A 22,425-nucleotide genomic window follows, 5' to 3' on the forward strand; every position below is an offset into this window, starting at 1 on the left:
GGCAACCAGGGTCAGCCTATAGGCGCTTGGCCTGCCACAAGGAGTCGCTAGGGCACAATGAGCCAAGTATAGCACCCCCCTGGCCAAACCCTCCCTTAACCTGGTCAACGATGGGCCAATTGTGCGGCGTCCTATGGGACTCCCGGCCACGGCCAGTTGTGACACAGCCCGGGAATGAACCTGGGTCTGTAGTAACGCCTCTAGCCCTGCGGCATTACTACAGTGCCTTTCATCCCCTGCGTCACTGGAGAGGCCCAACCCAGCGTTCACTTTAAAGAGGACTGGGACCAGTTGTTTTAAAGAGGACTACATGTAAAAACACAGAGTGTGGCCTGCCCGGCTCCCTCTCCCCAGGAAGCGTCTAGACCGGAGCAGCTGGGGGGTTCCAGTGAAAGGCTGGCTGTGGCCATGGCTCGGTGCCAACCTGGCTGTCCACTATAAGCAGCCTGTCTACCCACTGCCAATCAGGTCTTGCCACCCAGGGCTACAGCTTCACACACAGTAAAGACAGAGTTATACAGTACACTGTAAAGGTGTCAACACTGGGCTCAAAGTGAGGCAGGCAAATAGACACAGAAACCCATCGCCAAAGAACCATGCCAAGACATGCATAAGTTGACTTTTTTCTGTTTGTTTAAACTAAGTCAAATTTGGGTATTTTCAATCCTGTGGCTGAAGCATTTCACAGCAAACACAACATATATTTATCAAAGTAAGCATGAGGAGATAAAATAACCACTTACTTGATCCTGTCTGCATCTGATAAGGAGTCCTGCAACAACAGAAACATCCCATTACATTTGGCCATTGTGGATATGTTTGCAACAAAACAGAGATTTTGCTGGACTGGCTGTAATTTCCTGAGAATAAAGCATTGTCATGAAAAAAAACCAACATAAAATCTCAGCTGCCCTGGCAAACTCTGCCATATGGGGGAAAACATTGGTAATTACTTTTAAAAAGGCTATCTACAACCTTGAGGCATTGAGCGAGACGGGCAGTGAGCAGACCTTGGAAGCTGAGACGCACTCTGACAACAATCCACAATGTCAACAATCACTGGCTTTCAAGGTAGAAGTTGAAGCATAAATTGTACACAGATTCTATGTTTATAATAAAGAATTTTGCACTGCACAGATTCCTTGGTAGTTTTCAGTGTTAGCCACATTTCTGTTGAAGCCAAAGGTTTACAGAGATGAGCAGCCAGGGCATAATTTTAAATTGTGTCTCTCTTAGCTGCATAGGTCAATAAGTACACTCCTCATGGAGCTATGAAATCAATTTGACAGCCCCTGTCATTCTGCCAACTAAAAAAGCCATCCGTTTACACAGAGGGGCCATCTGCACATCTACAGCACTTAAGAGGCTAGTTATCAGCATTAGATTTAAGAATATGGTAGTCTCATCTCTGTAGGATAATTGCACTTTAATAATTAAGAATAATCGTTAGAGGCATAATTAAAAAAAAACATTTGGTCCCCACACCTTGTTTGTTCGATTTCCGTCATTGCAGAACCAATTATATTTTTGTAAACTTAAGTTTACTATTTTAATTTAGAAAATAAAGACAAACTGCATGGACAAAATGTTGGCACCCCGGAGCTAGTACTTGGTTGCACAGCCTTTGGCCAAGATAACAGCAGACCAACTCTTATTTTAGCCATCTTTGAGCTTGCTGAACCTTTCTACTGGCAATTTTGCAGATTTTCAGCAGCAAATTGCTCTAATTCTTCAATGTTGGCGGGGTAACCTCCACCAACTGCTGTTTTCAGCTCTTGCCATAGGTTATGGCCTCTCCTCTGGCCAATCCAGAACAGTCCACTGTTTTTTATTGAACTATTCCAGTGTGCTTTTGATGTTTCTTTGGAGTTGTCCTGCTGGACCCACAACCTTCAACAGAGACAGCTTTTGGACACAAGTTTGAACATTACACTCAAACACCTTCATAATTGACTGATTTCATGATGTCACACATTCAAGGCTCACAGTAGAGGCAGCAAAGCAACCCACAGCATTGTCGAACATCCCTTATGTTTGATTATAGGGAGGGTGTACATTTCTTTGAATGCTTAATTTGGTTGTTGGTTAACATAGGAAGACCCCACTGTGGAAGGAGACACAAGAAAGCCCAATTGATGCATGAAACCCACCTAAACCAGCCTAAATCCTGGGGGAAATGATCTACGGACCAATTCAACTAAATTGAAGTTCTTTGGCTATAGAGATCAGGGCTGTATTTACTGGCGACTAAATTAAGCTTTCAATTTAAGAAAAACACCCTCCCTACAATCAAACATGGGGGAGGTTCGACAATGCTGTAGCGTTGCTTTGCTGCCTCTGGTACTGGGTGCATTTAACGTGTGCAAGACATGAAATCAGCAAATCATGTGTTTTGGGGTCCTGTGTTCAACCTAGTGTCCAGAAACTGGGTCTCCATTGATGGTTTTGGGTCTTGCACCAAGCCAACGACCCCAAACACACATCAAAAAGCACCCAGGAATGGTTCAAAAAGAGATGCTGGACTGTTGGAGTGGAGTTGGAGTTGGAGAGTCCAGATCTGAATCACATCCATAACCAATGGCAAGAGCTGAAAACAGCAGTTGGTGGAGGGTACCCCTCAAACATTGAAGAATTAGTAGAAATTATCAGTAGAAATGTCCAGCAAGCTCATTGGTGACTCCAATAAGCATTTGCTGGCAGTTATCTTGGCCAAAAGCTGTGCAACCGAGTACTAGCTCCAGGTTGCAAAAAATGTGTCCCTTTGTCTTAAGTTAACAAAAATAAAATTGGTTCTGCAATGTTGACAATCGAATAACAAGATGAGAACAGACACTTTTCAATTTCAAATTATTTTAGAATTTTTGGGGGATTTTTCCCCAAGTGAAAGTGTGCCAATATATTTGGCTGCAACTGTAGCTACAGCAGAATACCGTGCAATAAAATAAAGATATCTAAAAGTAAAATGATAGACTCACATGACACAGCTGCACAAGACTGAACTTTTCAGTTTGGCTTGAACTAGAATGCTGGCTAGTGAATGCCACTTGAACACTCTTTCAAGCCATCTAGGGAGATGACTTACCTTCAGTTAATGGCGAATGTAATTTCTATTTATAATATAACGAGAGTTGTAGCTAAGCAACTCGCAGGTTGAATCATCTCTCGACACAATACACAGAAATTGGTTGAGAAGGCTTCCAATTATTTTTCTGGAAGGCGTACAACAATGAACGGGAGAAAGAAGGAGAAATTCTCCTCACATACCTTGATCTGTGATAAAATTGAAAAAGAGCTGTGTTGTGATACAGTTGTCACTTGTTCCCTCTCAGATTGAGGAGGCTGGGGCACGTATTTAGCTGTGGGTCTACTCATAGTGTCTTTGTGCTGTGTCCTGGTCTCCAGCTGAGAGGGCTGTTGCTGGTGATGCTCCCCTTGCCGGCTCTTGTCCTCCCAATCAGTCTCACTGCTGCGTCGGGAGCTGGAGTCCCCTCCACCCCCCACATGACTGTAGATGGGCCCCTCCGATTTGGGCCTTGCTCCCTCTCGATGGGGGTCTGCCCTGAGAGGGTCTGCCCTACGCTTCTTTGCATCCTGGTCGGGGCTGTCCTTCCTAAGGGGGATGCGCCAGGTCTTGGGCCGGCCCTCTTTGTCCTTCCTGGAAGGCCTGTCCCTGTTCAGCGCCGAGGACCACTCGTCCCACGGACGGCTCTTCTCAGATTTCCTCTCGGCTCCTCGCTTCTTCACTTCAGGAGTCTGGGGGGCATTCTGTGCCTGGTGCTGGTTACCCTTAGCTGGTCTTGGGGCCTCTTGCTTTTTTCCACCCAGCATCTGCATTCTGGCAGGGCAGATGACCCTAGTGGTGACATCATTCAGGAAGTTGGAGAATTTCAACTTATTTTCCAGAAACTGTATCTTTCTCTCTGAGGGCGCTGAGCTGGATGAGGTAGAAGATGGGGAAACCTGTCTGATAGAAGAGGTCTTGCCCAGATCCTTCCTCTCAGTCTCCCTGTCCAGAGACTTGCTCTCAGGTTTCCGGCCACGGCTCTGGCCCAACATTTCAACAGACTTGGACTTCCTGAGGTCTGAGAAGTGGGTTCCCAGCTGGTTGGGCTGCTTTAGGATCCCCTTAGGAGGGAGGGCCGGTCTCTGGAAGGATGTCTGCTGGTGGTGCTGACCACCTCTGGGCACCAGGATCTCTGCATTGTCCTTGAAGGCCAGCGAGCGCTCCATGCTACGACTGGACTGGGCTATGGAGGCGGAGTGGCCACCTCGCTGGGAGTCCTCTGAGCTGAGGTCCTCGTCTCCAGATAGAGCGAGTAAGCCCTCACTGCGGCTCAAGAAGTGGCTCGTCCCCTGTAGATCCCTGGCTGTCTGGTTGGCAGTGACGCCCACGGTGATGCCTCCATGGCTGAAGATGCGGGGTGGGGGCAGGACGGTAAGCTCCAGGCTAGACAGGCTGGAGACGTCCAGTTCGCTGTCTGAGAGCAGAGACCAGGAGGGGGAGAATATATTGCGGCCCTCAGGACTAACTGGGCATTTCGGGTAGGGGTCTGTGAACCTTGATCGCTGAAAACCTGGGGTATGGTTTGGAATGCGAATTACCTGGCAGGGGTCAGGCAGGTTGGGGCCAGCGGTGTGGGCAGGCAGCGTGCTCCCACTAAGGTCCTCTCGAAACAAGGGCAGGCTGTTTCGTGTCTCACGGTGCTGAGGCGGAGCCTTGCGGTACGGCTTCCTGGCCGGGGCAGCGCTCGTCATCCTTGGCGTTCAGCGTCCGTCTGTCTGTCCGTTCTGTTATTCCTGCCAGGAGACAAGCATTAGATGCGGTGGAAGTAGCAGCAGCCCTGAGTCCTGCTCTGTGCAAAAAGCCAGCTGTAAAGGTCTGTGTCCAGTTCCCCAGTCTTTCTCTCCCTCTCTCACACAACCATTCTCTCTCTCCCTGGCTCTCTACTCTGCCGCTCTCGCTCTCTCCTAAAGTGGCTGCAACGAAAAAGTGGTTTGAATCAATAGGGCTTTGAGAGCAGCAGCATTGGACAGTAAAGAAAGTAGCTGCCTGGTGCAGACTGTTAGTGGTGGAGAGTGGAGGGAGGGGTTTGGGATGCCACTTCAAATGAACATCATACACATGTCAATTTATGTGTTGTGATGTGGAGGGCTTTTAAAATATCTGCTCTCAGAATTCTGCCTGCAGAGTATGTGTATATGTGCAATAGAAAGAGAGGAAAATCTGAGCATGCCCTCAAGCCTACGATTGATTACAAGCAGAAGTGTGTTTCCAATAGAGGAACTCTTAAACTCCAGTCCACGGGCTGGCAGAATTGATTATAGTGGGCTAAGTATAGAACGGGAAAACAAGCCACATTCGTTAGGGGAGGGGGGGTGTGGATTCATTTCCTACCAAAATCTAAACCATGGACCACAAACACACACTGATGCACCGGAAGGCACTTTTAGGAACACAGGCACACCGACACCCACACTAGTGGTCATAAATGACTAAAAAGCTTAAAGCTGAACAAGAGAAGGACGCGTCACTATATCCATTCTGATTGATAACTTGGCTTCCGCTGAGTCACTCTATAGCCCTGTGGATCCAATTGCCAGTGAGTGGAGAAACACCATAGAGCTGCCTATGCTTCCTGCCAGCACAGACTAGGATACTGTAGTCCTCTCTATATCCATTATACAATGTTGCTTATGCCAGTCTGATGCACTCATTGCAGTGTAAGCCATAGAAATCATTTCAGGAGGTTCAGATAGAAAAAAAGGTAGATTGAAGGACAACCATTTGTATCCCTAATGAAAGCATTCTGAAATAAATAATGATTCGGAAAACGTTATTGTGGAATATAGTAAGGTCTCAACCCCCTCTTCAGTCTAACAGCGTGTTTTTACCAGATACGGCGTCAGCAAGAGAAGTACTGCCCCCATTCATTTTCAGCGAGGGCACGCTGAGAAATGTGCAGGGGATTGTGGGAAGGTGAGCGGTGAGAACCCTGCTAGCAGAGCAGTAGAAAAAGTTGAGCTCTACTTTATGTAAATTTCACACAACCACCATTGCCAACTGAGGAGCAGATGTTTGCTTGATTATCTTCCGTTCATGAAACATAGTTCTGCATGTAATTTTATCCAGGCAAGCAAAAACAAAAAAAGATGGAGGAAAGCCAATCACCGCTATGTCTTGTTTTCCAATTCTATATAAAGTTGCGATGCTAGAATACAGACAACATCAGAAAGGTCAATGACATGGAGTAAGATTGCAGAGAGATAAAACATTATGGAGTCTTAAAGGAGGCCTGGGTAAGGCCAAAATGTCATATGCCAACTTCGATTAATTATTTCTCAATTATGCTTTTAGATACAAAATGTCAAACGTCAACAATCCATCCTCCAAATGACCATTCAATTCATTACATTTTGTAAAAATCCCCCAAATCAGTATTTTTTTTCCTGATGGGTCTTCTAAGTTAAAGCGCTGCCTGAAAAACACCATTATTATAACTGACTAAGGCCAAGTTTACGATATCTTATAAAAGGAAGTCAAACTTCAGTTTATCAGAGATGAAATCACTTACAGTGAATCTGAAGTGACAGCCCTCAATTGGAACATGAACATTTTGGAATGCCATTTCCCTAAAGACAGTATTTGAATGAGACACAGGGGGTCTGGGTAAATGAGTGCATGAGTTAAATCAGCCTTGGAATGAATGATCAGACACAATTACAGCACAGAGCCAGTCAGGTAAAGGAACCGTGAGTGTATGTCTGAAATTACAGCACATCAAATGAAAGGATTCTGATTAAAGGAGGATGACATCTCAATACTAGTTGCTAGCAGGTACAGCGGTATTTAGAACAAAGTCAAATTGACTATAGCACACTATAGCAAAGCCTAGTCACTGACATACTTGTGTACGTGACATGAAATCTAATAAACTATTCTGAGCTGATGCATGATGATACTGACATGCTGCAAGAGATTAAATAGATGCCACAAGCCAACATCACTGAAAAGGAAAAGGCGCAACACTTGCACACCATAAAACATTCATTGTTTTATTTATGGTAATATAAGCAATGTAAAATATGTTTTAAAAAATATATATTTTTATTTTATTTATTTTTTTACATTTTCACACCACAAGATCCCATTTTCTAAAATGACTTGAAAAAAACTAAACGGCATCATCATTATGGGAAAACGCAGCTCTTCCACCTTAAAATAATGACAAACAGGAGCAGATACATATTAGGGATGTGACAAATGAAAAATATCTTCTTTGTAATCATCAGTTTTTCATCAAAACCATACAAAAAAGGTCAGAAAATTCCACGTCTAAATTCACAATCCTGCTGCCAGCAACGGTTTGGGTCTCACACTGCGTCCCTTTCAAAAAGTGTAAGCCTTGCACCTGTACTACCATTCCTGCAAAGTAGGGCGCACAATATATCGGTGAACATATTGGAGTCGGCCGAAATTAGTTAAAAATGCCAACATCGGAACGATGTCTAGTTTAACGAAGATGTGCAAAACCGATGTCAAAGCTGACGTGGATACATATATAACGTAGGTACATGATGTAATGATGCCACGTAAAATGTTGCGCTACACATGCAACACAGCATTCCTAACCTAGCCCACAATGTCTGCTGTGTGGAGTGAGCAGTCAACAAGTCCAGCAGTCATTTGAAAGAATAAGAACATTTCAGCGAGACAACTCAAAGGTGAAATCCATTAACGCCAAGATAATGGAATTCATTCCCCTTGACAATCAACCGTTCTCTGTCGTGGGTGATGTTGGCTTTCACCGACCGGTCGAGCACCAGTACACACTACCAAGTGCGCTATTTTTCAGACAATGCCCTACTGGAGTTACACAGTAAGAGAGTCACTGCTATTAGCTTGTCAACATACATACTATGGAACGCCGTTTGGGTCATTGTGTGTCAAATAATATACAGTAGCACTGTCAAAGCTGTAAAAAAAAAAAAGAAGTCTGCAAACACCGGCCATAAACAAATGTGTTTACAATACCTCGTTGGTAATAAAGCATAATTTGTTCGACCGCAACTTCTGGGGTAGCTAGCTTTAGCTTGGTACCTAAGCTAGCACCAATACAACCAGCCTGAAAATAATGACCAGCAGAAACTGCAGTCATTTTCATTATTCTTACCAATGATTTAGGAATCCTTGTGAGTAAGTATTAGCTAGGTTGCCACTTGTTCGCCTATTGAAAATTAACTTCAGTTCATGAAAATAAATAGCTAGCCAGCTACTTAACCCTTTTGCCCAAAGCTAACGTTATAAGCAGCCAGCTAGCTTCATCTGGCTAGTGAGGCTCGACCCGGACCGGGTTATGTGATGTGAAGCTAGCCACAATACGGATTAGGCACAATAGTGGAATTTGCAGTTTGTCTTCAAAATAAAAGTATATAATTGACAGTGATGCAAAGGAATACAAATAGTAGAATTATGCCATACTTTGATTTAAGGCTAACCGCAAAGTTCACTATTGTGGCTAATCCTCATTGTTGCTAGCTTCACATAGATGGGTAAAACCACCATTAATCAAATAACTGTCTTATAAATTAGGGTTATTTTAGATGACACCTAGCTATGCTACTATAACAAATTGTGTAATTTTGCTATGTTTATGGGGAAGAACATTGTTTGCATCCATGAGCTAGCTAGCGTTTTTATGACCAGCACTGTAGGTGTGCGAGGTAACTTTACCAGCATCCTAGCATACTTATCGATGAACCGTTGTGACAGCGTAATCAATGTGCATTAACTACGTAGAAAATTAATGAACGCGTTAAATTATGTGATGTGCTGTCATATTCAGGTCCTGATTGGTCAAATAGTGTTATTTAACACGTCAAATAGTGTATATTTTTTGACACGCAAAGACCCAAACAGCGTTTCATAGAAATCCTGGTTCAGACTGAAATTACTAAACAAATTAACAATGAAACAGCACAGCAAGTAAATTGAAAGAAATAGGTTTTGATTGTTTTACTGGTAACAGGGACATGCGTAAATGCCAACAAAATAACTTTTTGGTCAGTGTTGTGTGCGTGTAACCTTTATTTAACTGGTCAAGTCAGTTAAGAACAAATTCTTATTAACAATGACGGCCTACCCCGGCCAAACCCGGAGGACGTTGAGCCAATTGTGCGCTGCCCTATGGGACTCCCAATCACGGCCGGATGTGATACAGCCTGGATTCGAACCAGGGACTGTAGTGACGCCTCTTGCACTGAGATGCAGTGCTTTAGACCTCTGCATCCATGTGTGTGTTAACTATTCAACTGTACTACAATGCTTAAAAGGCCGCTAAAATTTTAAATATCGGTTATAGGTATCGTTTTTGTTTTGGCAAGGAAAATATTGGATATTGGTATCGGCCAAAAATGTCATCGGTGCATCACTACTGCCTCATTTAACTTCTTAAAGAATTGCCATACAATACTTCACTGCTGTCGCTTGCCTTTCTCTGCCATTTTTCCAACTGTTAACAACGATGGAAAGTCGACTCCAAAATAATTGACTCCAACTTCTTGCACGTCGACTCCCATTTCTGAGTGTCAAGATTCGAGTCCACAAGGAATTGACTCCTAAGATTCAGTATTTTGGGTACGGAGGAGACTGATTAGTTGCCGTACTTCCAAGAACAAACACCTGCATCATTCATAGCAAGCTAGCTAGGGATGGAGAGAGAGGGGAGGGGCACAGTATAGGCAGGTCGGCCACCAGACAGACTGCTTCAGAACCATGTACTAGGCCTATCTATCGGCAAACAAACGCTGTATCTCACAATTTCTTGGCTTGCAATGTTTTGCAACTTCAGTACAGCAGGGCCTTTCATCAATGAATAGGATATTCTACAAGCACAGAATTAAAACTTAACACACACTCGCATCATAAGCAAAGAGAAAGAGCTGGCGTGCCATCGCAAGGGAGAGGGGAGGGTGCAGGCAGAAAGAACCGTGCACATGCAGTGCCTTCGTAAAGTATTCAGACCCCTTGACTTTTTCCACATTTTGTTACTTCACAGCCTTATTCCAAAATGTATTAAATAAATAACAATTCCTCACAATACCCCAAAATGACAAAGTGAAAACAGGTTTATAGAAATGTTTGCACATTAGGAGGGGTGCGTCACTTGAGTAGGCTGAGTCACTGACGTGATCTTGCTGTCCGTGTTGGCGCCCCCATTGGGTTCATGCCGTGGGGGAGATCTTCGTGGGATATAGCCTTGTCTTAGGGTAGTAAGTTGGTGGTTTGAATATATCCCTCTAGTGGTGTGGGGGATGTGTTTTGGCAAAGTGGGTGGGTTTGTATCCTGCCTGGTTGGCCCTGTCAGAGGGTATCATCGGATGGGGCCAGTGTCTCCCGACCCCTCCGGTCTCAGCTTCCAGTATTTATGCTGCAATAGTTTGTGTATCGGGGGGTTAGGGTCAGTCTTATATTTGGAGTATTTCTCCTGTCTTCAAATCAAATTTTATTAGTCACATGCGATGAATACAACAGTGAAATGCTTACTTGCGAGCCCCTAAAAAACAATGAAGTTTTAAAGAAATAAAAATAACAAGTAATTAAAGAGCTGCAATGAAATAACAATAGTGAGACTATATACAGGGGGGTACCGGTACAGAGTCAATGTGCAGACGGTTAGTTAAGGTAATATGTACATGTAGCTAGAGTTATTAAAGTGACTATGCATTGATGACAACAGAGAGTAGCAGCGGTGTAAAAGAGGGAAGGGGAGGGCAATGCAAATAGTCTGGGTAGCCATTTGATTAGATGTTCAGGAGTCTTATGGCTTGGGGGTAGAAGCCGTTTAGAAGCCTCTTGGACCGAGACTTGTCGCTCCAGTACCGCTTGCCGTGCTTGGCAGAGAGAACAGTCTATGACTAGGGTGGCTGGAGTCTTTGACAATATTTTGGGCCTTCCTCTGACGCCGCCTGGTATAGAGGTCCTGGATGGCAGGAAGCTTGGTCCCAGTGATGTACTGGGCCATTCGCACTACCCTCTCTAGTGCCTTGCAGTTGGACGCCGAGCAGTTGCCATACCAGCAGTGAACAAACCAGTCAGGATGCTGATGGTGCAGCTGTAGAACTATGACCTGTTCACTGGACGTGCTACCTTGTCCCGGACCTACTGTTTTCGACTCGCTTACTCCACCGCACCTGCTGTCTCTAACTCTGAATGCTCGGCTATGAAAAGCATTACATTTACTCCTTAGGTGCTGATCTGTTGCACCCGCTACAACCACTGTGATTATTATTATCTGACCCTGCTGGTCATCTATGAACGTTTGAACATCTTGGCCATGTACTGTTATAATTTCCACCCGGCACAGCCAGAAAAGGACTGGCCATCCCTCAGAGCCTGGTTCCTCTCTAGGTTTAGCCTTTCTAGGGAGATTTTCCTAGCCACTGTGCTTCTACATCTGCATTGCTTGCTGTTTGGGGTTTTAGGCTGGGTTTCTGTACAGCACTTTGTGACATCGGCTGATGTAAAAAGGGCTTCATAAATATATGATTGATATTAAAAATAAAAAACAGAAAAACCTTATTTATATAAGTATTCAGACCCTTTGCTATGAGACTTGAAATTGAGCTCAGGTGCATCCTGTTTCCATTGATCATCCTTGAGATGTTAAAAAAAAAACGATTGAAGTCCAGCTCTGGTAAATTCAATTGATTGGGCATGATTGAAAAAGCACACACCTGTCTATATAATGTCCCACAGCTCCGAAACAGGATTGTGCCAAGGCACAGATCTGGGGAAGGGTACCAAAACATTTCTGCAGCATTGAAGGTCCCCAAGAACACAGAGGCCTCCATCATTCTTAAATGGAAGAAGCTTGGAACAACCAAGATTCTTCCTAGAGCTGGCCACCCGGCCAAACTGAGCAATCGGGGGAGAAGGGCCTTGGTCAGGGAGGTGACCAAGAACCCGATGGTCACTGACAGAGCTCCAGAGTTCCTCTGTGGAGATGGGAAAACCTTCCAGAAGGACAACCATCTCCGTAGCACTTCACCAATCAGGCCTTTATGGTGAAGAGGCCATATGGAAGCCACACCTCAGTAAAAAGGCACATGATTTCTCGCTTGGAGTTTCTCAAAAGGCACCTAAAGACTCTCAGACCATGAGAAACAAGACTCTCTGGTCTGATGAAACCAAGATTGAACTCTTTGGCCTGAATGCCAAGCGTCACGTCTGGAGGAAACCTGGCACCATCCCTATGGTGAAACATGGTGGTGGTAACATCATGCTGTGGGGATGTTTTTCTGCAGCAGTGACTGGGAGACTAGTCAGAATGATGAATGAAGCAAAGTACAGAGAGATTCTTGATGAACCTGAGACTGGAGCAAAGGTTCACCTTCATACAGGACAACGATCCTAAGCACACAGCCAAGACAATGCAGAAGTGGCTTCGGGACAAGTCTCTGAATGTTCTTGAGTGGCCCAGCCAGAGCCCGGACTTGAACCTAATCAAACATCTCTGGAGAGACCTGAAAATAGCTGTGCAGCAACACTCCTCATCCAACCTGACAGAGCTTGAGAAGATCTTCAGAGAGGAATGGGAGAAACTCCCCAAATACAGGTGCCAAGCTTGTAGCGTCGTACCCAAGAAGACTCGAGGCTGTAATCACTGCCAAAGGTGCTTCAACAAAGTACTGAGTAAAGGGTCTGAATACTTATGTAAATGTGATTTTAAAAAATTATACATTTGCAAAAAAATCTATAAACCTGTTTTGGCTTTGTCATTATGGGTGTAGATTGTAGATTGACGAGGGAAAAAAAGCTTTAAATACATTTTAGAGTAACAAAAACATTTGGAAAAAGTCAAGGGGTTTGAATGCACTGTGCACTTTTCTAATGCACTATTCTAATGCACTGTATATTTCGGGGCGGCAGGTAGCCCAGTGGTTAGAGCATTGGGCCAGTAAGGTTGCTAGATCGAATCCCTGAGCTGACAAGGTAGAAATCTATCTTTCTGCCCCTGAACAAGGCAGTTAACCCACTGTTCCCCGGTAGGCCATCATTGTAAATATGAATTTGTTCTTAACTGACATGCTTAGTTAAATAAAAGGTTTTTAAAAATTCTTGGTAATCTCCCTCTCGCAATATCTTGACTTGCATTCCTCGCAAATTTACCAAAGTAACCTAAAGTTCGCCTCTTACGCTCTGATTTTATTTAAAATTACACAACTTTCCCCAGGCCTTTATAGCCTATCGTCTAGTTAGGCTATAACAAGGTACATAATATGGTTGTGATAACTGCACTGTGATTTTATTTTGTTAAACCCACACAGCTAAACATACTGTACTGAAATCAATCTAGATATAATGATTCTACGAAAAATAAGCGCCATACCCAAGTTATTCCAGCGATGTCCTCATCCACAGGTTCCTAAGTCACAGGCATTCTGAAATACACAAAGGAGCAGGCTGAATTTAGATCAAAGGGTTAGAGAAAAGTAGCCAATAGTTAGCGATTTCATTTCACACGTGATAGAAAGGATTCCGTGCATGTGCTGCTATGCTGGGTTCCCTCCTCTAGAATCGTGAAGCACCAGGGGACTCACTCACCTGAGACAACCCTACAAACATTCTGTAATGACGTCCACTGGGATTTGAGTGACATTGTTCACAATGATAACAGGTTTCAAAAATGGGTCACTGAAAATCCAAGAACTTTTCACACACTCAAAACTGTTCTGAGGCCCCCTCATGAAAATGTTCAATCAAATATTGAGCAGTGTGACACAAGTGGAAATTCACACATGGTTGACAGCAGGACTCTTCCCACAACATTCAGTGCTCCACTTTTCTGATCTTCATTACTGTTGATTTGGTGGCAGTTATATACTGAACAAATATATAAAACGCAACATGCAAAAAATTTCAACGATTTTACTGAGTTACAGGTCATGTAAGGAAATCGGATTTCACATGACTGGGCAGGGGCGCAGCCATGGGTTCGCCTGGGAAGGCATAGGCCCACCCACTTGGGAGCCAGGTCCACCCACTTGGGAGAAAGGCTCAGCCAATCACTATTCGTTTTTCCAAACAAAGGGGCTTTAAAATAAGACAGAAATACTCCTCAGTTTCATCAGGTGTCCGGGTGGCTGGTATCAGACTATCCCGCAGGTAAAGAAGTTGGAGGTGGAAGTCCTTTTCTGGCGTGGTTATACGTGGTCTGTGTTTGTGAGGCTGGTTGGACGTACTGCCAAATTCTCTAAAACGACATTGGAGGCAGAGCAATGAACAATCAATTCTCGGCAACAGTGTCTTTACTGTGTCGCCACCATCCTCGATGCTAGGTACCTGGACCGCTACTTCGATGCAGACTAGAAACAGAGTTCAGGTGAAATGTTAAACTCAGCTCGATGGAAGATGGAAACGGACACAGTGACAGTGCGCACCGAGTTAGAGGACCCATGACAGCTAATCAAATGGCTACCCAAACTATGCATTGTTTCCTGCCACCCACCCAACAACCATTCTTTTAAGCCGTTGCTACTCTGTTTATCCTCTATGCATAGTCACTTTAACTTATCCTACATGTACATATTTCCTCAAATAGCCCAACTAACCGGTGCACCCGCACATTGACTCTGTACCAGTACCACCTGTATATAGCCTCGCTACTGTTATTTTTTATGTTTTTTTTATTTACTTATTTACTTATCTATTGTTTACTTCATACCTTTTTTTAACTTAAAAACTGCACTGTTGGTTAAGAGCTTGTATGTAAGCATTTCGCGGTCTACACCGGTTGTATTCGGCGCACGTGAAAAACAGAGGTGAAACTTGACATGTATGATGAAATCCGGGTTGAGAATGAAACAACTGAACAAATGAACAATGAAACAGCACAGCAAGTAAGTGAAAGAAATACGCATTGATGATGTTTTACTGGTAATGGGGACATACGTAAATGCCAACAAAATAACTTTTTGCTCAGTGTGTGCGTTTCAACTATTCAACTATAATAGAATGCTCAAAAGGCCGCACAAAATGTAAATACCGGTGTCAGGTAGCGTATGTTTAAATGGAGAATACTCTAGTTTAACACAGCGAGTGTTTCATATTGCTGTAAGATCTCTTGAAGGCTATATACATTTATTTATTTTTCTAAATAAATCCAGCTTAAAACAACATTTTAAATGGTTTACTGGCAACTACAGCTTTCCAGTTAAATATTTTCCACTGCCTCTTCTGTTCTCTCAGAGTCTATCTGCCTTGACCTGATCCAATACAATATTTATTCAGTGTAAAAGTGCTCTTTCTTTTGTGCCGTTCAGGGCCTTTTGCTGTGGATAAGCAAGCCCTGCAGGGGGATGTGGCAGAGAATAACACATGAAGGCCTGTGCGATGGCCGCCAGCCATGCGTGACAATCAGCCAGCCGGTGGTGCTGTTGAATACAGCCTCATGCGCATACAGACACACACAAGTCTGCAAAGTGCAAACACGTACGCGCACAAACACACACACACACTTCAGTTCCAACACAGTCTCACACTCTCCAATGGCACTACCTCAGACCACCATCATCGTATCTACCCCACAGGCTGAGACACAGCAAGGCCATTACTCATCATAAAGTATTCCATGTTTTAATAAAATCTTCACAGTGCCATGGCTAACCGGCAGGGGTTCATATTTATCTGAGGACCAGAGACGGCTGCTTCTAAAAAGTGGCACACAGCAGTGTGTGATATTTTACTTAATTGAAAATCATGATGATTACAAACTAGGAGAAAATGGAACACAGGCTGCTTTTACACAAGCAGCCCAATTCTGATCTTGATTTCACTAATTGGTCTTTTGACCAATCAGATCAGCTCTGGAAAAGAGCTAATGTGAAAAGATTGATGCGATTGACCAATTAGTGACAAAAATAAGAATTGTGTTGACTGTCTAAACACAGCCATAGTGTCGTCCTCTCCAAGGTCACCCACAGTGTTTTAGAAAGGGCTCATTTACTATTGAACAAGCCAGTCAACATTAGGGAATCAGATTCCATTTTTAAAAGTCTAAATTAGGCTTACAGCCTTAGGGCACAGCTATGGGAAGAGCACTACCACAGAGCTTTATGATGTTATGAGCCATAGAAATAGAATTATTATTTTAAGAGCCATCTTTACGGCCACCCTGAACAGCGGGGTTGGTTTAGGAGAACCCTAACGGTGATGTGTTTCCTTTGCCTCTGCCCTGGCAGCACTCTGTTTATAACTGATGGGATGTTGCTCCTCCTTATCGGTGCAACCCCTGCTGTCATTTTGTGCGAATGTGTCTCGTTAGATGGCTCTTAACTCCTTGTCTAGCATCCAGTTACCAGTGGTCACCCTGCTCTGTCCAACATCCTTCTATTTTCAGCCTTCTATTGACTGCTTTTAAGAGGACAATTGACTGACCTTAACTGACATTACCTGAACAGCTGAATCGAGGAAGATGGACTCTCCCATATCTGGTTCCTTGCCAGGTTTCTTCCTTTCTTCTGGGAGAGTTTTTCTAAGGCTTGCTCTTGGGAGGTTAAGGCCTTGGCTTTGTTGAACTTTCTGTAACAAATTACTTTGTGAAAATTGTGCTCGACTAACAAAGTTTAATTAATTGATTGTACCGCCATTTTGCCTCAACCCAATATAGAGCAATTAGAGCAGCTGTTGGTGCCGAGGCAATAATTGGGTGGTTTTAGGGGCTAGATGAAGGCACACAGCTTGTGTACTCAGTAGTGCGAAGCGATTAACCGACATTTCAGCAATCTTTCGTTTTTTAAACAGCTAATTTACCAACATCGGTTTCATTATTTGAATTCCATTTTGTTCAGTTTTTTTCTCGTCAGCTCAATGCGCAGTTTCTCTAAAGATGAATTGGATCAAGCTCAAACTGTGCGATGTAGTAGGGAGTTGTAGTTTCCAACAGGCCAATATGCTACATAGTATAGCGCAGAAAATGTGGTAATTAACTATAATCACCATAAACCATTGCGCGCCTACTTGTCTGGTCTGTGTGGGGCAAACACGGAGAGGGAGAGAAGAGAGCACGTGTTCGAGGGAGAGCAGATGCATCTCCACCTGAAAATACGTGATTTAAGTGATTAATAGTTGGTATTCAGCAGTCATAACAGTATGCCTTATTTACTTTGAAGAACAACTAAAATAGTGATTTGTCAGACAGTCAAGGCAGCAGCCATATAGAGATGAGATGACTTGGAATGAAACAAAACAATATACACAACTGAAATATCTTATTAAAGTAATGTTAATAAATTAGGGCTAAGTGATAAAGCAGTAATGGGCAGTCAACTACATTAATGGGACTTGTCATTTTTTATTCTGTTTTACAACATTCAACCCACATAATGCATAGTGCATTTAACGTAAAAAAATATATATATATACACATTTTTTTTAAATCAACATCGAAAACCATATTTAAAAAAAAAATATATATATATATATATATATCAAACAGACCTCAAAAAGCACTAATTGCTCAGCACTAGTCACCTGAATTGGTCTAATGAAAAAGCAGCTACATATAAATCGAGCCTAGTGAGGGTCGTTTGCAAAAACCTAAATGAACAAATGTTTCCACTGAGGTGAGGGTAGTGCTCTATTATTAACAAGCACCTGGACTGGGCGATGGTGTGCTCTACATGGCCGTGTTCAGTGTTGTTTGGGCGAAGCTTGAATAATTTAACGGAGGAAGAGATGGCTACGGTTCATATAACTGAGCCCATGGAAAAATTTAAAAAAAGAATACTTTTTTTTTCTTCCTAGGACGTCACGTATGGGAAAGAGAATAATAACCCAAGTCATTACGTGCCACTGAGGGCTCTTGACTTGGTCTAACCTGGGCGGCTGACTTTCATTCTCCACCATTATAATGAGGCTGGAGCTACTGTACTAACGCAACAACGAAAGACCAAACATTTACAAAAGAAGTGGCTCTTCGGTCTCATTTACATTAAGTAAACAGAAAACCATTACATAATCCTCTTGTATGAATAAATAAACCTGTTTAAACCGGTTCTATTTCAAACCTATGAGTGAAAAGCATTCTTCCCTGTGGAAACCATAGGAGAACATCCAAACAGCAGAAGGTTCACAGTGTGCCACGCTAAACTTAACTTAAAAGAAATTCACAAAACAGTAACACCACAATGTGCAGATGGGAAATTAATGTGTATTTTAGCAGTATAATTGGAGTGATTTTGTGCATATTTCATACAGAAAGAGAGAAAAACCAAGGACAGAGAGTAATGAATGGAAAGCATACTTTGTGTGTGTGTGTGGTGTGTCTGTGAGGAGGTAGAGAGAGCAAGCAAGAGGGGGAGAGAGAGTGAGAAACGGGGAGAGAACGAAAGCAGGATTATAGAGAGAATCGCATATGAATAGTCCCTCACCTTTAAGAGTATATGCTGCGTGCTCCAGACTCATCGCCCTGAGTGTGTCCCCTCTTCGTTTCCTCTTCGTCCTCTCTCTCTTGGCATGTGAACCTCTGGGCTACTGATAACCTGAAACAAAAGAAGGTGGATGGAAAAACACAGCCGTGTTAGTACCTCTGGGCTGTCAATCTCCCGACTCTTCGGATACGGTAACAAGCCAGACGAAGCTGGGGCTCAAGGGACAGTGTGTGCGAAGCAAGCCTCATAAGGGAGTCTGTTTCATTCTCTGTCCTTTACATTCACTCCTACACAGTCTGACTGACTGACTGCTGCCACACACTAGCTAGCTTCCTCTTCTACTCTAGAATGATCATGAGGATTCTATTGAGAAAAATATATAACTTTAGACAGCCACTGTGCCTTCTCAAAGTGACTCACTGTGCTCTATTTGTCAGAATCCGACACGAAAGGAGAAGGCCTTGATAATACATTTAGCCTTGATAACACATTTTTTGCTTGGATGGAACTTTGTCTGGAAGTGTTGGATTCTGGGTTAAACTTGGTATATTGCTTTACTAGAGACTGGTTTTTACGTCAGAAGTGAATGGTTATCTGTAGGAGCCAGATGGCTTTGGAATGTGCTGGGTGGACGGGAGGAAGTCACAGGATTGCTGTAGGGATATGGGTGGACATCTTTGGATTAGGCAAATGAGAGGGTTGAGGTCAGGTCAGATCTCCTTAAGGGAGAAATTATGGTTTATTACCCTATTTCTTTGTCTTCCTGTCAAACCATAATAGATGTAAGGATTGGAGAGAAGGAGGAGTACCTAATAAGAGTATTATATATATACTTGTCGTGGTGGAAACATGTTTTGTCTGATGCAGCTGTATTGATCCTCTTGGAAGAATAAAATTGTTTAAGCTTTCATAATGGCCGTCAACTTTTTTTACTCTGAGAATTAGAACCAAAACACTTGGTGCTGCAAGCAGGGTTCACCACGATCTGTAGTCAAACCAGAGAGTCCAGATCAGTGGAGCTGGCAACAAACAAGGAAGGCACAGTTCCTACACCTGTTTCCACTGATTTTGACATCTTGGGGAGATGAGAATCGTAGTCTGAACAATTATAGGATACGGACCTAGAGAGCCTGAGTTTATTCGCTAGGCCCATTGTGTAATGACTAGTCATAAATATCTGGTGCAGGGTAGGTTCTATAAGGACAGGTCCCGAGTGGAGGTTTTCCACTGCGAGATCCAGGTAAAAATCAGGAGTAGCGTAGGTTTCATAAGGATAGGTCCCGAGTGGAGGTTTTCCTCTGCGAGATCCAGGAGTGACAATACAGTGTAGGGCAGGTTCCGTATTAGGATATACCCCCACTAGGGACCTTCCCCTCAGATCTGTAGAAAGGACAAAAGTCCCAGCTGCAGTGAGTTTTTGTAAGACGAGAGTTCTAGAAGCTAGTGAGTAAAACAAAAACAAAGGAAAAATAAGATATTCAAACACTGAGTTACGAGTATTAGCAGTAGCAATAAAGAGAGGTTGGTTAGATGCCCTGTTGGGTAGAGAACCATGACAGATTATGTGGAAACAGGAAGACAAGTGTGAATAATTTTGGTAATGTGGGTTATCAACAACAGTGATATTTGAGGCACAATAATGGAATAAGACCTTAAGTAATCCGTATTCTCCAGTAATGCATTTGCAGACGCTATTGTATCTAATACAAGGTCTATCTAATACAAGGTGTTAAGTACCATGACCAATTAATTATTTTCCGTGGAAGTGGGTAGCGCTACCTTGGAAAATAGTTAATAGAAGGTGTGTATTATAGACGGGAGTGAAGAAATCTAAAACACCCTAGACACAGTTTGGGAATAATAACTACTCATATGGCGTCAGACGGCCCCGATTCTCCAAGCAGAGCTAGAGGATTTTAATAAAGCAATGGAGTAGCTGAAATAAGCGCACAAGCATTCTACCAATTCGGCTCGAATATGGGGAATTAATAGAGGTACTTAGCGACAAAGAGACTGGGTGCGTGAGTACATTGATAGAATTTGTACTTCGGCTTTGATGGCAGGTTTGAAACCTGCGATCAAAACGACAATTGTGGGGGGATGAGGATAAAATAGAGCAAGATGTTTGAGTGGAATATAAATCTGCTCACTTTGCAAGACGTGCGAGGGGTTATTACAGCCACAGTGAAAGTCACTAACAGTGGTTTCAATGGCCAAGGTAAGACAAAGAAACGTAGCAACAAAACATTGAAGCGTAAGGAGATAATCTCACATCTAAAACAGGGAGCATCGGACATTGGAAGAATGAGTGTATGGTGATACTGGAACCTGCTGTACTCTAAGGAAATTCCGCTAAACAAGCTTTTGCATCTTTTTCAAAAGAGCAACAACAAATCCTTTTGAGAGTAGCAGGAGAGGAAAAGTCACATATCGGTGTATAGCTTCGGTTCGATCGATAGCGGCTCATAGAGATTACAGTTTCTAGTTGAAGGAACACGTATGAGATCACGTCTTACCCAACTGTTCAATAGAAGCCAGGGATCAAATATCACGGATTCCTTAGGATGAGAAATTGGCTAAAATTGGCACAGGAAAACATATTTTGGGTTGAAGAATCTAGGCCAAATGCCAGGGGAATGTATTCTAGAGGTAACAACATTTAAATAATCTGGCCAAACACTCTTTTTTGGGGGCTATAATGAGACATTTTGTGTAGTTTTATTCTGATATAGATTTTGAGAATGTACGAAAGGGTGGAGGGGTAACGAGGAATTAGCAAAGGGGTTACTAAACCTAAAATTAACTTAATTTTTTTTGTAAGTTCATGAACATTGTGGTGCGGTGGTTGTGGAGTATAGTACATACTAAATAAAAGATACATCAATTATGGAGTGGGCTATAAATGGAGTTCCAGATTAGTGAGGCCTGTTCATGTACGAAACCGTAGGTCAAAAACGCACACACAAAAACACACTTTACTGATTACAAATATGCGTTGGTGGTGTTGATACGGTGGATTTATTTTGGATGAGGTCTTTTCAATTCAGTTTTAAATTGGGTATGCAGAAGGATAGAAATGTTTGGAAGGTTTTTAAATGGTTTCTGAAGGACAGGAAAAGTAAAGGGATAGGAAATATTTAATGGTGTCGAATGCCCTGTATCCTGACTTTCGGGTAAAGCCTGACAAATCTCACTAGAAATGATAGAAACAGGTGAGATTTAATTATAAAATGAATGAGAAACACCCGTTTCTGTTCGATTTTACCATTGCTTTATGAGATACTATCATTTCCATATGGAGTTATCAAGAGTTGTAATTCTAAGTTGATTGGTTATTCGAATGCGGTTATTCTTGATTTAACATGTTTTTGAATCACATTGGGAATCATGCATTTGAAGAGAAAGTTACCAGTTCCCTGGGGTCCTGGTCTTTGGGTAAATATACAAATGTACTTTGTTCAGTCTGCATGTAGAAGGAAAAATAAATAGGGATGACAGTTACTCCAAATTGATTGTGATATGTGAATTGCTGATTTAATTATTTGTTCATGTTTCGATACAAATGTCACCAGATTGGGATTTATGGAGTGTGGGATTCCCGGATGGATAGGGAGCTAACTTCCTGATCTAGTAACTCTTCTGAGAGGTCGCCAGTAAAATAAGGGAGTATGAACAAATTTTGAAAATGGTTTCAACAGTAACAGTATGTTGTTATGCTCTGACATATAGTTGAAGTCAGAAGCTTACATACACTTAGGTTGGAGTCATTAAAACTTGTTTTTCAACAACTCCACAAATTTCTTGTTAACAAGTTGGTTAGGACATCTACTTTGTACATGACAAGTCATTTTTCCAACAATTGTTAACTTATAATTCACCGTATCACAAATCCAGTGGTTCAGAAGTTTACATACACTAAGTTGACTGTGCCTTTAAACAGCTTGGAAAATTCTAGAAAATGAGGTCATAGCTTTAGAAGCTTCTGATAGGCTAATT

General features: G+C 42.8%; 1 protein-coding gene across 3 annotated transcripts in view; it reads right to left on the bottom strand.

The window, feature by feature from the left end:
• LOC139381397 (tight junction-associated protein 1-like) overlaps positions 1-22,425 on the bottom strand; it is a 127,284-nt gene that overhangs the window by 44,075 nt on the left and 60,784 nt on the right. For 2 of the 3 annotated variants that reach the window (XM_071124898.1, XM_071124896.1), the window contains 4 exons: positions 18,430-18,540; positions 13,389-13,440; positions 4,603-4,797; positions 744-772 (listed from right to left, as the gene is read on the bottom strand). In XM_071124898.1, coding sequence (XP_070980999.1) covers positions 744-772; positions 4,603-4,755 — 182 coding nt within the window. In that variant the 5' untranslated portion in view covers positions 4,756-4,797; positions 13,389-13,440; positions 18,430-18,540. Of the gene's footprint in view, positions 1-743; positions 773-4,602; positions 4,798-13,388; positions 13,441-16,450; positions 16,533-18,429; positions 18,541-22,425 lie in introns of those variants that run through there. The other variant, XM_071124897.1, reaches the window with a different exon arrangement.

Source organism: Oncorhynchus clarkii, chromosome 23 (genome assembly GCF_045791955.1).
Source record: "Oncorhynchus clarkii lewisi isolate Uvic-CL-2024 chromosome 23, UVic_Ocla_1.0, whole genome shotgun sequence".
NCBI lineage: Eukaryota > Metazoa > Chordata > Actinopteri > Salmoniformes > Salmonidae > Oncorhynchus > Oncorhynchus clarkii.